A 17,876-nucleotide genomic window follows, 5' to 3' on the forward strand; every position below is an offset into this window, starting at 1 on the left:
TGGAAAATTCCTGCGGGCCAATCCCTACTTCAGCTTTCCTCGTTTTCCAACACATCTGCGCGTAGAGAAGAAGAAGAACCTTCACGTCCGAGCCGTAAGAGGTGAATTAACTAATTAATAAGTGCTTGCTCGTTTAAAACTAAGTTAAAAGTCGTGTGCTGAGAGCCCAAGGATTACGCATATATTCGATATTCGCTTGAAAACCCAGGCGCAGTAAGTAGTTTCACCTAGTGCGTCGTGTGTCGGCTTGCGACCGCCATATTGTCGGCGGATAAAATTTTCCCCGAATAAGTGCGCCCACGCACTTTATCGATTCCGTTGGCCTCCTAATTGGATGCCACCTGCCCCTTGGGCTCTCCGCATTTGATTGCGTGCGGTACTGGCCTTGCGAAAATCCCATTACAATTGGAAATGGACGTAGCAATTTTTCATTACCGCAACCAAATAGGACGCCGATGACGTAATTTTTTCCGTCTTGTTCTTTGTGAGCTGTAGTAAAATGTAGAGATGAGCGCGTGAGCATGTCTTCGCCACGCACGAGTTGAATTGCAATACACTTACACGATTATTTAGAAAATTCCTCGTACACCTAATTACCGTTTTTTTTTTTTAATGACTTGAACATTATGCTTAATGTAATACAAAAACATCATAGAATATTAAATATATTTTCTTATTGTATAATTAACAATAGAAGAAGACTCAAAAGAATATACTCTAATTTTGTCGAATTATCCCATATTGACAGGACTAAGTATAATTAGAACTAGAAATTGATTGTTAAATCCTCGCCTTAACTTCCGGCCCACAATCGTAGGCCCTGCCTCACCTCACGAAAATCATAAGTACGTGGATATCTCGTTTTTATGTGTGAGTGCACCAATTCAATGAAATCCAAATTAGAATTAAGGCAATTTACCGCCACCCCCTTATCAATGGCATACATCTCCCGATTAGTTTCCTCCTTGCGGAGGCCATAAAGTCAAGATAAAAGCGTAATCTGGCAGCGAGATAAGCGCTCGAAAGTTTCAACAGGTTGGAAACGAACTATAAACTATTACTTCATAAAACGATGATAACACAAAGACTTGACAATAAAAGCTGGCTCATTTTAAAGCTCTCTATCTACAAGTTCTGAGACGCCTATTAATTAGTATATTTTATCTGAAAGTTTGGTTTCCAAGTTTTACCTGCACACCTGGCAACATTAATTTATACAGCAGGTTGGCAACCCTGAAACTCTCTCACTTGTCGCACTTTCTCGCTCTCGCCTGAGCCAGCCCCATATGCTCCCTCTCATTCTGCGGCGGCGCATGTGCCCCTGCTAGAGTGTGCGTGGGGAGAGAGCGCAGAAACACAGATACAGCGGCGCGGCGAATGTGTGCAACCTTTGCCGTCCGTCATTCTCATTCGTTCGTTGGTAGTGTTCGTTGTCGTTTCAGTTTCAGTTAATCGAGAATGTAAGTAACATTTTTGCTGGCCCAGAGTGCCTTGTACCTATGTGTGTGCGCCTGCCAGTGTGTGTATGGAATTATAAAACGTAAAATTGCTAAAATATCCGAAGAAAAAACACGTGTAATGCCGCCTATGAGCAATCACTTACATGCATCTATACTTCGTCCCGCAGAAAAATCGAAATACATAAATCAGACATCGATCCGAAGCCAAAAAAAAAAAATCTACGCAAAAGAATAAAGTGTAAATTTGTGCAAAATAAGGAAAAGAAAAGAAAATGAAAGAAAAGAACATTCCCGAGTTGCCCGAGTATTGGTGCATGTATGTGATGCGGTGAGATTCGCTTGTAGCTTCGTATTTCTCATCATCATCAGCAGTTCATCGGTTAAGTTGTAGGCGGCGGACATAGCCGACTTCTATATTTACGCTTATATAGCCAGCTATATGTACACACAGTACGCCAAGATAGATATATATATATATATATCCAAGTTGATACTTGGATGGGGACACGCGGTTAGGTGGGTTTCCTCGCCAAACTCAACACACTTGGCGGCCGCCTGTGGTAGATACATTTCGGCCTCTCTCTGCGGCGTTCTCCGCTCTCTCCCTCCCTCCCACCTCGCTCCTCCTTTCTCCCGATTATTTTTATAATTTTGTAGCGCCGCACTTGGAAACACGATTGGCGGCCCCACCAACACCATCTCACCCATCCGCACCACCATTACCACCACCACCCAGAACGCACCGACACACGCAGAGTCGCACGCACACAGCCCCAATAAAAGTTAGTAACTTTTTCGCCCCATGTAGAGCCGCAGTAGCGGTATCTACAGTGTAGAGGAATTTCTACATCATCGGGGATTGGGTTCTTGCTCGGCTCGGTCTCGGGGGGTTTGGGGGGGGGGGGGGGGTTCTTGAGCTACTGCGCATGCTGTCGGCCGGCGCAGATAAGGTTTAAAGTACCAAGTATCCATCCGACACGGATTTCGCAGGATTTTCTAGCCCCGAAATTAGCCTGACCATATGGGTGTTAAACCGTCCTCTAAGGTCTACGTATCTATAACTTCGAGATACCCACCTCCCACCTGTTTTTCCCCCTATTTACCAATTTATTCATTCAGGCAGATGAGCAATCTGCGTGGTTGAAACAAGTTTTTCCTCCTTTGATTTATCCGATAAAAACTACAAACATATTTGTGACCATTTAGGGGAGTGTTACGTTAATTTACGTTACGCCTGGCTTAATGTTTTGGCATTTACCGAGCACAGGCAGAAAACATGCCAATTGACCTAAAAACGCGTCGGGAGACCGCACCGCACCCTCCCCCTTCCATATTTTTGCTACGCCACGCCCCGCCGCCCTTTTTGTTTTGACAAAGGGTCAATGCTTTTTCAATTTGGCGGTCGGTCGCAACACAAATAATAGCTGTTTTCATATGGTTTAAACTTCAATTGGTTGGTTTTTAGGCAACTGCGCAGAAATCAGCATTTATAATTGCTTCTGCCAATGTTACTGGGTCTTTGAAACTAGTTGTTAGCTTCAGTAAAGAACATTTGTATGGGGTTTCAAACATTTTGGAGACTATTTTTCACCTAACCATTTCAATGTAGCAACTATTCAGCGGTCGCTGCTAGCCAAGCTGGACTGTAAATCCAATTGAACGCGGTATTTGTGGGATTGTTGCTGGTGCTTTTATGATGCCGATGTGTTGAGATTTTCCATTTCAATCATCGGCTGGCTGCATTAGCTGGCATTCTTGCTTGGTTTTCGAGGTTTCCGTTGCGCGGGCAAACAAAACAATTTTTTTTTTTTTTGTCCAGAGCCGCCAGTTGTCTAAAAATACCAGCAACGCCCATACATATGCATTTCCACAGACCGATTTTCACCCCTCGTCCTACGCAGTTCTTGTTTCCAAGCTTTCTCCAGGTCGAGCGGAAATTAATCGATTTTCCTTTCCCACGTCCCTTTGAAAATTCAAGCCGGAAATTGGTCCTACATTGAAAGTTTGGATGATCCTATCGCAAGGAATTATAATTGGATTACGTGTGAGCGGATTAATGATTGTCGCCTGCTTTCCCGTGTTTTTATTTGGATTTTTTTTTTCTGTTTGTTTTCTAATAATTACTGCACGTTTAATCGATAGAAGTTCAGCGAGTGGGCAAGTAATTGAGTGCGTCACTGTGCGGAGAACACAAACAGACGGTCTCTATGCACGTACATAAATATCTATCTTTGGCACACACACAAAAATATATAAAAACGCATTAAGGCGGGCCGACTTGTGCTCCATTTCTCCCTCTCTCTTTTTATTCATGGTTTATTTTTATCGCTGTTGTCGAACTTGTATTTTTTCACATCTATCTGCCAGATACTCTCTTTCCACCTTCGGCCTTCCACAAACCCATAAACTGGGCTTCGAATAGTTGCATAGTTGCCACACGTGCGGCCATGTCCAGTGCCACATTGTTTTTGTCGCTGGCTTTTTCCCATTTAAATTAGCCATTCCGTCAGCGATTAGTCAATAAAGACCTGCTGCGAATGCATGAGTCATCGCAGCTTTGAATCCAACACTTTCGTCCAGCGGAAGCATGACAACAAACTAAATTCGTACGACCTTCCTAGGAATACTCGCGCAAGTGCATTGCGGGTATATTGGACTTGTCTGAGTGACTCAGATAATATTATTAGTCACTCAAGTTCTTTAATTTATAAGGAAAAATCATTTTATAACTTTGTAGTCAAGCAAAACATCTTTTAAATTACTTTTAGAGCTAACGAATATAAAATATAGAATCGCGGCCTTCAATTAATTTAAAAGCATAAGCATCTATCGAACCAAAAACATGGAATATCTTATAATGTCTATTATCCCCTATAAGGGGTGATCGTATATGGCAGTTGAGTTCACTCCACAGAACATACAGTGCCACACAAAAATTCGCAGTGTTGTGCAACTGCTGGTTGCTGTGGAATTTTAGCTAAATATAACAGACAAGTAATCCGCAACAGAACTCTGTTAGTCAGTCAGGTGTTTGTTAAGAGCTCACAGCCGAGAACCGTTAGGCGAGAACGAGATAACGGGTTAAAGTGGCCTCACCTACATTTCTCCTCCACTGAAAAACACACTAATGCTCCTGTTTACGTTCTAATTTATTGCAGAAAGCCATTGTTAGCAACTTTTGAGGGGCATATCGAACTGTGTGGCGTATTTTATTAGTTTTGTGAAGTAACCGAAAAAAAAATCAAACAAAATGTCGACAGTCGATAAGGAAGAGCTGGTCCAGAAGGCTAAACTGGCCGAGCAGTCAGAACGGTAAGTGGTTCATCTTATAATAAAGTTCATCAACCTCACAGAACTTCAAAAGAACCCTACAAACTCATTTGGCAAAAGTTATAGTTGCACATAATATTTATTAATACGTAAAAAAGACATTCTTGGAAGTTATAAGAACTCTAAGATTTAACATTGTTTTCTGTTTTATTAAATCCATTTAAAATCATCTTCTAATGAACAATATATGTATCATTTAAGTTGTTCTTCAAAATTTAAAGAATGCATATATTTCTGTGATCTACATGACTAAATATTTTCAATCACTAATGGAACATTTTCTATGCAGTTACGATGATATGGCCCAGGCCATGAAGTCCGTCACAGAGACTGGCGTTGAGCTCTCAAATGAGGAAAGAAATCTGCTCTCCGTTGCCTACAAAAATGTGGTCGGTGCCCGCAGGTGAGTCAATCAATCACAGATTGATTAATGTCGCACTATAGATTGGAGTTCAAGTGCTAAGCTGTATGTTTCTGCCCCTTCTCCGGGTGTGTTTAACATGTCCAAACCAGGTCATCGTGGCGTGTCATCTCCTCCATTGAGCAGAAAACCGAAGCATCCGCTAGAAAACAGCAGCTCGCCCGTGAGTACAGAGAGCGTGTGGAGAAGGAGCTGAGGGAAATCTGCTACGAAGTTTTGGTAAGTGGTGGTCCGCAAGTCTGCGCAAGTCTCTTTCTGAAGGATTTATGGGGTTGTAATTGGTCCATCTAATTATTTTCATGCCCACAACTCACTTGGTTGTTCATCTGCATTGACGGTGATGAAGATGGCAAACCTGTCAACCGCCTAAATATATATATATATATATATATGTATAAAGACCTCCGCCCTTGGCAAGCTCAGCTGTCCGAGGGTGTTGGTTGGATGGTTCAGTGGGTTTTCCAGAGGGTGGGCCTGTTTTCTGGTCTTCCTTCTTGCTCTAGTGAAATATAAAAATTTGTTACAATCAATAAATCTATTTTTAAAATGAACATGTTCCATTTTCCCCCACACACAGAGGTTTTCGCTTGTGTGTATATGAAATTTATATTGCCGTTCACGGATCAGAAAATGACCATGGCCAGGGTTGAACTCGGGGGTTTCCCCATTCGCTTTTCTTTGATTGGGGCTTTTATATTGGATTAAACTTAACTGGTGCTTGATGGATTTTAAAATGGAAAATGATTTAGAACAAGGTTTACAATAAGCCTGGCGGCTTACTTGGTTAATTGTTGCGTTTGGTTTTCGAAATTGATATGAAATTAATTGGAGTACTTGTTTCCTTTGCTTACAGGGACTTCTGGACAAATACCTTATTCCAAAAGCCAGCAATCCCGAGAGCAAGGTGTTTTACCTGAAGATGAAGGGTGATTACTACAGGTATTTAGCCGAGGTTGCCACAGGAGATGCACGCAACAGTAAGTATCTTGTCAAGCACACCAACAAAAACACCCTATCCCCGAATTGTACGCCCGAATTGTACAATAATAAAATCTTTACAAACCAAACTACAAATACTCTTGCAAAACACAGCCGTTGTCGATGACTCGCAAACCGCTTACCAGGATGCATTTGACATTAGCAAGGGTAAAATGCAGCCAACACATCCCATCCGTTTGGGTCTGGCCCTTAACTTCTCAGTCTTCTACTATGAGATTTTGAACTCACCAGACAAAGCTTGCCAATTGGCTAAACAGGTTAATAACACACTGAGACTTGGCTCGATTAATCGAAATGTATGGCAAGCGAGCAAGAAAGGCACACAAAATCCCAATCCGTCGATATTAAAGAACTTTTTTGTTTACTCTCAAATGGTTTTCCTAACTTTTGGTTTTTATTTCTTACTTTTTTACATAACTAAATCATGTGTAAATCGTTAAGCCGTCGTTGATGACTCGAAAAATGCCTATCAGGAGGCGTTCGATATTGCAAAAACCAAAATGCAGCCAACACATCCCATCCGTTTGGGTCTGGCCCTTAACTTCTCAGTCTTCTACTATGAGATTTTGAACTCACCAGACAAAGCTTGCCAATTGGCTAAACAGGTTAATAACGCACTGAGACTTGGCTCGATTAATCGAAATGTATGGCAAGCGAGCAAAAGGCACACAAAATCACTATCCATCGACATTTAAGAATTTTTTTGTTTACTTTCAAATGGTTTTCCTAACATTTGGTTTTGTTTCTTACTTTTTTCCATTACTGAATCATGTGTAAATCATTAAGCCGTCGTTGAGGACTCGAAAAAAGCCTATCAGGAGGCGTTCGATATTGCAAAAACCAAAATGCAGCCCACACATCCAATCAGATTAGGTCTTGCTCTCAACTTTTCCGTCTTCTATTACGAAATTATCAATTCACCAGCGAGGGCTTGTCACTTAGCTAAACAGGTTCAGTTCAACTTATACATGTTTCTTTTGTGTAAACTTAATAATTTGCTTACGAATACTAATTACCCAATGATAGAAATTCTTGTTGTTCTGTGACTAAACTGAGTAAGATACCCAGCGACTAATTAACCAACTAAATGAGCTTTAACCCGACGAAGAGATATACTTTACTACCAAGGCGTTTTAAAAGTTTGAGAAGAAAACATAAACTAATTTCTTGAGCTCAAATTCCTTGTAGTGCCTTTAAAAATGTAAACCTATGAAAAAAAATTTTGCAACTATTTTTCTTTTTACTGAAATTTCAAACTTTTTGAAGCGCAATGTATATCGATCCCCACCCACTTATTTTCCCATTTCAATTGCATGAGAAATACCAAAAACTTTGCCTGTGAAATAATTTACATGCGGCCTTTGCTGGTGGACACTTTTCGTTTTTATTTTGTTAAGGTCAACAAAACTCTTTTGTTACTTTTATTTTGATTTACACGATTTGCCTTAGATTTCAGTTTGATAAAGTTGTTTAGTGAAGCCAAATATGAATGAACCTAACGCCACTTTGAAAATGCTTTTGTTCTACCAACTTGCATTCGCCTTGCCAAACATTTCCTTTGATTCGAATCCTTAGAGAATTTATACTAAAAAGTACCTTTTTTGACCCACCACCACCAGGCGTTCGATGATGCGATAGCCGAGCTGGACACACTGAACGAGGACTCCTACAAGGACTCGACACTCATCATGCAGCTGTTGAGGGACAACCTGACTCTCTGGACGTCCGACACCCAAGGCGACGAAGCTGAGCCACAGGAGGGCGGCGACAACTAACCAAACAACTAAGCAAATGTTTCCTTTTTGACTATGCAAATATTATTCAGTAATACAAACAAACAAAAACCAGAAACAACAAAGAGAAACAAATATTATAAAACGCAACCAGCAAAGCAAAACAATTTGAAATGAAACGATAATCCAGGCGAGAGCAGCAGACAGGCAGGCAAAAAGCGCGAACATTTGAGACATTAACATACGAATTGAGGGCAGAATGCTTCACAGTTCATTTGGGGCCGATGGGCCGGCATTTGAGGCCGTTTTCCCGATTGTCACGGGTAGTTTTTAGCCGGGTTCCGGTTGCAAGCGAATCCAGTATACAGATGGTCAAATGCTTGGACAGATGCCGGCCAATCCGACTCAAATGTAGCTTAAGATCTGCAACTGCTTAAGAAATACAGAAAAATACAGCATCGCTGTGAGGGTCAAACGAATGCGGACTATTTGGGAGTTTGGCATGATTTTTCCGGATTTTGAATCAAATTAATCTAGCAGATAATTCGTTATTGTGTGTGTTTTTCCCGATCGAAACGGCCAAACTCTAGATGCTCCGAATTTGTTCGCCCTGGCGGTGCCTCGTGTGGATTTCCTCCTTACAAAACAACAAAAAAAAAACAACTAAATAATATTCCTAACTGTATACACAAGAAATGAAATGAGATAATCGGTTATTATACGTTTTTTGCAACAGTCCAAATTAATATTTAATTTTCGTATGGCAACAGAAACAACTGCAAAAGATACAGCAACAACAACAACAACCAAGCGAACCAAATGAGAAAACAAAAATAAAAACAAACTTATGTATTATTTGTAATTCTTTTTCTAAACAAATAAAACCAAAAAACCTAGTTTCCCATTTTACGTTTATTTCATTTCGAAATTGGTTCACTTTTCGTTTTTCAACCTGCCCCCCACACACACAAACAGAAGCACACACAGATACACACAGTCACACACAGACAGGGCTGCATTTATAATGCACGTGCGGAAATCGGTTCAAATCCCATGAATCAGGAACCATATCTGTTAGAGGAATGTGGCGAGAACGGAAAAATACAGAAAATATATAATTGTTCATTGCTATTTTTTATACATGTCTTACATAAAACAAAAGGGTTAAATCTACAATTGCAATTTCTTTGTTGTTTTTTCTTGGTATAAACAATTGTGAAAAGCATAACTCATATAATACATACATATAACCAACTGTCGTCTGTCAAATGAATTTTTCGAACGAAATGAAATCTAATATCCCCTCGCGGAAGTCCACTAACATTTTTTTTTACTGTGCAACATGGCGAAGGCACGAGTTTTATTGTGCGCAATGTCTGCCCAATTTCCCATTTATTCGTTAGTTGGGTGTAACTTTTTGAAGTACATGCATAAATATGTGTACGTTTAAGCCCAGAGAAGCGTTTCCCCAACAAAGAAACAGCCACAAATTGTTCCTAAAATCTGGCGATTATTTCTTAGCTGTTTTATTATCGTTCGAAAACGTGGTCGACTTCTTCAATCTATGACAATTGCAGCCTGCAAATCAGCAATGGAATTATTAAAACGGAAGTTAAATGAAGATCGAATCAAAATACATAAATATTGTGAACTAAACTATTCAAATTTTTAATTTAAATACAAGAAAACTTTGCATGTGTATTGAAAGAAAATATATTATTGTCCAGCATACAGAACATATGTATGTATGATAAAAGTAAATGTATATTTTCGCAATTGAATTTATCGCTATATTATGAATGTGAGGAATATAAAAAAAAGCAAACAAAAAAATATATATTTAAATAAAAGAAACACTTTTGCCGCAACGCTAATAAGTCGAATCCCAGAACATATAAAATAATAATATTGTGAAACTGCAATACATTCATAAAACCGAAAAATAATAACAACCAGATGAAAATTAAACCGGGTGTAGGCGTAAATTGTATGCATATAACAGAGGCAAAGATTGATGTATGAGTGGAATATTTAAGTTTATTGAAATTACAGTTTCTTAATTACCAACAAAAAAAAAACAAAAAATTAAATAAATAATACAAAAACCAACCAAATGAGTTTTTATTCAAATATAATATTTGTGATCGTAGTTACATTAGCTAAAATGTCAAAAATCATAAAAAAAAAATGAGTTCAGAAAATGAAAAAAATTGGTAATCTAATAAAAATGTTCAATATTTAGGAGCAAAATTTAGTTTGGCATGCATTCAATAAAATTTCGAGTATTTACCAAATTAAAACCTATGTAAGTTGTTGTCTGAATTTGATTTATTCACTACACCCACTTATAAGCTGTTCGATTGTTTGGAGATTTTTGGAAATCAATGGACGGATACCCATTTGCCGCCATTTTCATGGTCCTACAACATTTCGCTTAGAAATCTCAAACAAAACACCTCCGATTAGGCAAAAGGTAAAAATCGAATTTAATTTTGATCAATTTATAAGACTTTGTTTTACTTTAGCTCACATTTCCAAACATCGGCATCCAATGCACACGAAGTCATCATTTGTGTTGTCCTCGAGATATTTCGTATGTGCTTATATAGTTTGACTTTATATTATAACACTTCTTCCTTTTACTTGCTTAGAGGAAATACTCTTTTAAGTGTAAAATTTAATTGCAAACGACATTGTATAAAGTTGCGCAGTGATTCTGGTGATCAAAAGAATGATAGTCCTGGTGAAAAAAACATACAAAAAGACAAGTCTGCGCAACGATGTGGAAAACCAATAAACAATCTGCACAACGGATTTCTTAATGCTGTGAACTATTCTGAAAAGAATGCGGTGAAAAAGAAAAAGAGTGCACCAAAAAGGAAATGTGGCAAATCGGTGGATGAGCTGCGAAAGTGTTTAAGAACCATGCAGGATGTTATTGATTTTGTACATCCAGTCAAGCCTTTTGTAAGTTTGTCTCGCTTTTTACAGTTTTTTAAATAATTACGCACTTAAACGAGCACTAATATTCAACGATAAAAGCTCTTACATTTCGTTACTTTACGCGGATAGTTGTAGATAGGGTAGAACATCAGTTGAACACTTGAGATATAGCATAATAATTGGCGTTTCATAAACATTTTCGAATCTGAGGATACATTTTCCGGTTTTTTGAATATCAGAATAACGTATTATATAAACGATAACGATAACGGCAATCGCACCCACACACAACCGATGACTGCTCCCGAATTTCCCCATTCCCAGCGGTGAAAGCTCGCGAAAGCTTTTACTCGCCCAGTGATAACCAGCTGATCAACAGCTGAACGATTGTGGGTCGAACATAAACAAATTGGTTAAACGCTATTTTCCGCTCGTTGCTAGTCGCGAAAAGTCCGTTCATAACAGACAGAATCCTCAGATTTTCGACCTAAATCAAACCAAGTTAGGGCAATCGCGTTGGAGCGAACTCTTGGGCGGATTTAGCCATCCGAAGTTTGCATTGCATCAGTACGCACTTACAGAAAGCCCGTGGCTGTGTGCGTGTGTCCGTGTGTGTTGTGTATGCGTCTCTGGCCTGAAGGTCACCTTGAAACGTCAAAAGCAAAAGCGAAACTTGTGAATACCGCCTGCGAGCGTACATATTGCTAGTAACTGAAAAGCCACGGCAAGGAGCAGTAGTAGTATTTATAGCCCACTTGGATATAACCCAGCTCCAGCGGCGCTGCTCGCATAGTTGCAAAACAGGGAAACTCCCTACCGAGTACAATAGTGGTTCATAGTGTGTGCTTTGTGCGATATCCGTTACGACCCCAGTTTGATTTACATATAGTGCAAAAGATTGAAAAATGAATTCCGAGATTAATCAACGATTCCTGGCCCGCGGCTCGCAGAAGGACAAAGGACTGGCGGTCTTCACCAGCGGCGGGGATTCCCAGGGCATGAATGCCGCCGTGCGAGCCTGTGTCCGTATGGCCATCTATTTGGGCTGCAAGGTGAGTTGGTGACCTCTGTCAAGTACTTTCCGCCCACGCAGCATCGCGTCCGGTGACCCCGACCCCCAGGCACAGGCAACAAACCCATGTGAACCCAGAAATTTACGTAAAACACCTGGTAATTTGCTTATCAGCAGCCGTTAAACCACGACTATTGGGCCGCAAAGCCAGTTAGATAATCTCCAATCGGTGCGAAAAGAAATTCAAGAATATATGTGTACATGCACATTGACATTGGGTTTATTTTCGGGTCCCTCACATGCGATTTCGATTTCGGCTAATTTGTTTCGTTTTTTTGTTGTCGCTCTTGGTTTCTATTCGGTTTATTTAAATGAGTTCTTTAATTTGTTAGGGAACTTCTGGCCGGCCGTTGGTCCCTCGAAAATATGCAAAAAATGTGTCAATTGCTAGCCAATTTAAATTGATTAAAATCTATTCATTTGATTTCAATTTCTTGGGGGTCAATAAAAGTAAAGTTATTGCCACGCTTTGCATGACAGCGCTTGATATGTTCAATAAATTGAACAAAATTAATAAATATATCATGAGTATGCTAAACAAATGGTTCCAAATCAGTTCAAGTAATCTAACCTTTGTTTTTAATCTACTAGTGCCTTGGCATCATTATTGTTTATGTTATTTTTTCACTTTTCAAATTAAGAGCGTTATAAAATTTGAATTCTTGGTTATGTGAGTTGCTTAAAAAGTATCGATTTAACATCGATTACATTGTAATTACCTGTAACGGTATTTTGAATATGCAAATGTTTTGTTGTTTAAAACTTAAACTTATTCAGTAAAAGTTGAGAAAGTATATGAGATAAGTCATATCATATTAATTTCTATTGACTGTTCTTTACTGCTTCCTATTAAAATATTACGACTTTGGCAGAGTGAAAATGAAATTAAAATAATTTATACTCGAATTCGGTGATTCATTTTTAATTGTGCTAATGATGTCATGTGCCATGAAGATACCAAACTCTATACCAAACTGTTTTACACCATATCTACAATTGATTCGTGTTTACCTTCGGCAAGGTCTACTTCATTCGTGAAGGCTACCAGGGCATGGTGGATGGTGGCGACTGCATCCAGGAAGCCAACTGGGCCTCAGTCTCATCCATTATCCATCGTGGTGGCACCATCATTGGCTCCGCCCGTTGCCAGGACTTCCGTGAGCGTCAGGGTCGCTTGAAAGCCGCTAACAACCTGATTCAGCGAGGAATCACCAATCTGGTGGTCATTGGAGGCGATGGCTCCCTCACGGGCGCCAATCTGTTCCGTCAGGAGTGGTCCAGCCTGTTGGACGAGCTGGTCAAGAACAAGACCATTACCACCGAGCAGCAGGAGAAGTTCAATGTCCTGCACATCGTTGGATTGGTATGCTACACAGAGTATTCCTTGGATATATTTTCTTATGGATGAATCTTTTTGTAGGTTGGCTCCATCGACAACGATTTCTGTGGCACTGACATGACCATCGGCACGGACACGGCACTACATCGCATCATCGAGGCAATCGATGCCATCTCCAGTACAGCCTACTCCCATCAGCGCACCTTCATCATGGAGGTCATGGGTCGTCATTGCGGGTAAGTTGATCTCTGAGCGGATATTTGCGAGGAAAAGTTGGGATGCCTCTGTATTAGCCTAAGTGTCAGTGATTAATTGGGATTTTAGCTAATGCCTGGAACGACTATCTCTAGCTATCTTTCGGTGGTAGCTGGCATTATCTCCGAGGCAGACTACGTCTTTCTGCCCGAGTCTCCTCCGCAGGCCGATTGGCCCGATCGACTTGTCCTTAAATTGGAACAGGCAAGCCCAAAACGGAAATCTGTTGAATGTCGTCGACTCATTTCGCACATTTCTGTTTCTATGGCCGCAGTACTATGTCGATCGATCCCCATATCCTCCAAAATCCCATCCCCCTTTTGACTAATATTTTGTAATATATATTTTTGCAGCTATTTAGCTCTTGTGGGTGGACTGGCGTGCGAGGCGGATTTCATATTCATTCCCGAAATGCCGCCCAAGGTCGATTGGCCAGACAGGCTCTGCTCTCAGCTGGCCCAGGCAAGATGCAGCTCCATTTCCATTCCATCAGCACTGCGAGAAGTCGCAAAGCATCGGAAATATGTTCTCGACAGCTTGTATAGGATTTTAGGATATTATTCTTATTAATATAGCCAGTTAGCTGTCGAGATAATATTCCTGTTTTAGATAGAGTTGTATACTTCAGTGCAGTTGTCGTTGCTTGATGCTTAAGTAGTACACCTGTACACAATTTTTTGAAAGACACATTTTAAGAGCGACACTTGCCATACAAACGCTTGTTCTTATTTTCTGCTTACTGCACACGAATGTATCTTTAAACACAAACCGGAGATACGGAATGAATTACGCACAGTTTTTGTCTGTACCAGCATACCGAAATCATATTGTAACTAATCTTAAGTTTACCCCAGATACTCCCAATCCCCGGATAATTATCTCCCCGACATTTGTGAACCATCTTTTATTTTTGTACCTAATCTCTTGTTTTTTTAGTTACTTAGCCATATCGGCAGCCATAGCCACAGAGGCTGATTTTATGTTCATACCCGAGGAGCCGGTGTCAGTCAATTGGAAGGACGAGATCTGTGTCAAGCTCCACCAGGTCAGGTCCAGAGTCCTTCGCTATCCAATTAATTTCTAGTTACTCTTTTGTCAAATTTTTGAATTTCTAAATTTTATTCTGCATTGTTTTTGGACTATTCGATGTGCCGAAATTTCCATGGCGATAAACAGCTTTAACAGCTATTTGATTTACTTGTTTGGGTTTTGAGTCTCTGTTTTATGTACTCACGATGATCTCACTGAGTTCCCTTACTAACTTTTCCAAATCCACTAACGTCCATCCTCGTTTAATCGATCAGTAAATCTTCATCAATGTTTTCTATTCATCGACTTTGACTTGTGCGTCCATTCTTCATATTTCAAAACACCAATTCAGTTGCAGTGCATTTCAAAGTTTCAAAACTGATTTAAATACTTAAATACATTGAAAAGAACGTGCACACAGCCATTTTAATGATGCAAACTGAAATACATGAATATCACAGAATAACGTGAGTTAACTTTATGAAACGCACTGCACTCATTCGCTTGCTGATACACATTTGGTGACACTATTTCAACATTGTAAAGCAAAGCATATGTAAACTACATTTTTTTTGTTATGATGATGTCTACTCATCATGCCTCTTCATAATTCGTTTGTGCTTTTGTAGTTTCTGTATCATTCACGATTAGTATCTTACATATATGCTTAAGTGAATCCCTTCACCATTGACCAACAGGAGCGATCTGCTGGCCAGCGTCTGAACATCGTGATTGTGGCCGAGGGAGCCATGGATCGCGAGGGTCATCCCATCACAGCCGAGGATGTAAAGAAGGTGATCGACGAGCGTCTGAAGCACGATGCCCGCATCACTGTCTTGGGTCACGTGCAGCGCGGTGGCAATCCCAGTGCCTTCGATCGTATTTTGGTAAGTAATTATCCAAAGATCACCTCAAAATTTAATTTTAATTAGTAATTTACAATGCCAGCTATTTTTGTTTTATTTGTATAGCATACTTATATTAAGAAGCGCTGTAAATCCGATTTAAAACACTAAAGTTACCAAAATAAGATATACTTATTAAGATATAATTACACTATTTTTGACTTGAGAGTTAATGCTTCTAACCCGCATAGGCTTGCCGCATGGGAGCTGAGGCCACTTTGGCCCTGATGGAGGCCACCAAGGACTCGGTGCCAGTGGTCATCTCTCTGGACGGCAACCAGGCGGTTCGCGTGCCGCTGATGGAGTGCGTAGAGCGCACCCAGGCTGTGGCCAAGGCCATGGCGGAGAAACGCTGGGCGGATGCCGTCAAGCTGCGCGGACGCTCCTTCGAGCGGAATCTGGAGACCTACAAGATGCTGACGCGCTTGAAGCCGCCCAAGGAGAACTTCGACGCCGATGGCAAGGGAATCGAAGGATACCGCCTAGCTGTGATGCATATTGGTGCTCCGGCTTGCGGTATGAATGCCGCTGTGCGCAGCTTCGTGCGCAATGCCATCTACCGCGGTGATGTGGTTTATGGAATCAACGACGGTGTCGAGGGTCTGATTGCCGGAAATGTCCGCGAGCTGGGCTGGTAAGTAATCCGACAAGGGATCACTCTAAATCTGTGCTTAATGCAATTCAATTTCAGGTCGGATGTCTCAGGATGGGTTGGTCAGGGTGGCGCCTACTTGGGTACCAAACGCACACTGCCTGAGGGCAAGTTCAAGGAGATCGCCGCTCGTCTCAAGGAGTTTAAGATCCAGGGTCTCCTGATCATTGGTGGCTTTGAGAGTTACCATGCCGCCGGACAGATCGCCGATCAGCGGGACAACTACCCACAGTTCTGCATCCCCATTGTGGTTATTCCATCGACGATTTCGAACAATGTGCCCGGCACAGAATTTTCTCTGGGATGCGACACCGGTTTAAATGAGATTACGGAGATTTGCGACCGTATCCGTCAGTCGGCACAGGGAACCAAGCGCCGAGTGTTCGTCATTGAGACGATGGGTGGCTACTGTGGCTATTTGGCCACCTTGGCCGGCTTGGCCGGCGGAGCTGATGCCGCCTACATCTACGAGGAGAAGTTCTCCATCAAAGACCTGCAGCAGGATGTCTACCACATGGCCTCCAAGATGGCCGAGGGCGTCTCCCGCGGTCTAATCCTGCGAAACGAGAAGGCTAGCGAGAACTACAGCACGGACTTCATTTACCGCCTGTACTCGGAGGAGGGCAAGGGCCTCTTCACCTGCCGTATGAACATCCTGGGTCACATGCAGCAGGGCGGCTCACCCACTCCCTTCGACCGCAACATGGGCACCAAAATGGCCGCCAAGTGTGTCGACTGGCTGGCCGCCCAGATCAAGGCGAACATCGACGCCAACGGCGTAGTCAACTGCAAGTCCCCGGACACCGCCACGCTGCTGGGAATCGTGTCGCGGCAGTACCGCTTCTCACCGCTGGTCGACCTCATTGCAGAGACGAACTTCGAGTAAGTTTAACCCGATGGTCACCACAAAGGGGACTATGAATTCCCTTTAAGCTCTTGGCATAACCCACTCCTCTTCCAGTCAACGCATCCCGAAGAAGCAGTGGTGGCTGCGCCTGCGTCCCCTGCTGCGCATCCTGGCCAAGCACGATTCCGCCTACGAGGAGGAGGGTATGTACATCACCGTCGAGGAGGAGTGTGACACTGACGCCGTCGCCTAAGCGGACTCGGATCCGGACTCTGATCCCCACTTCCGCTTATCACCACCATCGCTGCATCGAAGCATCAATGTCCACCTATCCGCACCCTCGAATCAGTTTCTGTGTTCGCTTTTTAAGTTGTTTTGGCACCGCATCCGATCCGTTTTATGGTTTTTACCAAGATCAGACGAAGAGGCCCATGACAGCAGCACATACGAAAGTATTTCATAATCTACAGACGCATAAAAAAGCACAAATACATAACTTATTTATATTGCTCGCCAGTCGATTCTTTCTTATGATTTTTCCAAATATCGTGTATTCTTGAATTTTGAATCTCGAATACTGAATAACGTTAATAGTTCATTCTACATTGCAGCCGTTCCGAAGAGTCTGGCGACCTATTAGCGGAAAACGTTTCGTATATTATCGTAATTGTTGGTTCTTCAGCCCAACTAAATTAAATGTTAAAGTATTTAGACAATTTACCCAGTCAAAGGAACAAATTCTATCTGCAAACTGTTTTTCGAGTATTGTTATCGAACGAAGCAATGATCTATTTGTAACGACGTGCTAAATACATATTCAAACACCTGTTGGCACAATTTATTCGTCGTTTGTTTTCTAATTGTTCAGTGGTATGTGGGAATTGAGCTTGA

General features: G+C 41.4%; 2 protein-coding genes across 17 annotated transcripts; both read left to right on the forward strand.

The window, feature by feature from the left end:
• Positions 1-39: 39 nt before the first annotated feature.
• Positions 40-10,050, forward strand: 14-3-3zeta. 12 transcript variants are annotated; one of them, NM_165740.3, is made up of 7 exons: positions 40-213; positions 4,619-4,772; positions 5,080-5,193; positions 5,304-5,430; positions 6,065-6,188; positions 6,304-6,467; positions 7,830-10,050. In NM_165740.3, the coding sequence occupies exons 2-7, from the start codon at positions 4,711-4,713 to the stop codon at positions 7,983-7,985; spliced, it is 747 nt and encodes a 248-aa protein (NP_724884.1). In that variant the 5' UTR covers positions 40-213; positions 4,619-4,710; the 3' UTR covers positions 7,986-10,050. The 12 variants fall into 12 exon arrangements, with proteins under 12 accessions (NP_724884.1, NP_724886.1, NP_995792.1 ...); NM_165742.2 differs by lacking the exon at positions 6,304-6,467 and adding an exon at positions 6,652-6,815; NM_206070.2 differs by lacking the exon at positions 6,304-6,467 and adding an exon at positions 6,652-6,815 and having other exon boundaries at positions 40-101.
• A 52-nt stretch (positions 10,051-10,102) lies between these two features.
• Positions 10,103-17,820, forward strand: Pfk (Phosphofructokinase). 5 transcript variants are annotated; one of them, NM_001259305.1, is made up of 12 exons: positions 10,103-10,248; positions 10,314-10,416; positions 10,469-10,536; positions 10,595-10,910; positions 11,837-11,938; positions 12,980-13,321; positions 13,379-13,533; positions 13,648-13,756; positions 15,280-15,468; positions 15,678-16,120; positions 16,178-17,020; positions 17,100-17,500. In NM_001259305.1, exons 1-12 carry the CDS (start codon positions 10,205-10,207, stop codon positions 17,236-17,238), a joined length of 2,853 nt encoding a protein of 950 aa, NP_001246234.1. In that variant the 5' UTR covers positions 10,103-10,204; the 3' UTR covers positions 17,239-17,500. The 5 variants fall into 5 exon arrangements, with proteins under 5 accessions (NP_001246234.1, NP_523676.1, NP_001260847.1 ...); NM_078952.3 differs by lacking the exon at positions 13,648-13,756 and adding an exon at positions 13,906-14,014; NM_001273918.1 differs by lacking the exon at positions 11,837-11,938 and having other exon boundaries at positions 10,296-10,416.
• The last annotated feature ends 56 nt before the right edge of the window (positions 17,821-17,876 follow it).

Source organism: Drosophila melanogaster, chromosome 2R (assembly GCF_000001215.4).
Source record: "Drosophila melanogaster chromosome 2R".
NCBI classification, from domain to species: Eukaryota; Metazoa; Arthropoda; class Insecta; order Diptera; family Drosophilidae; genus Drosophila; species Drosophila melanogaster.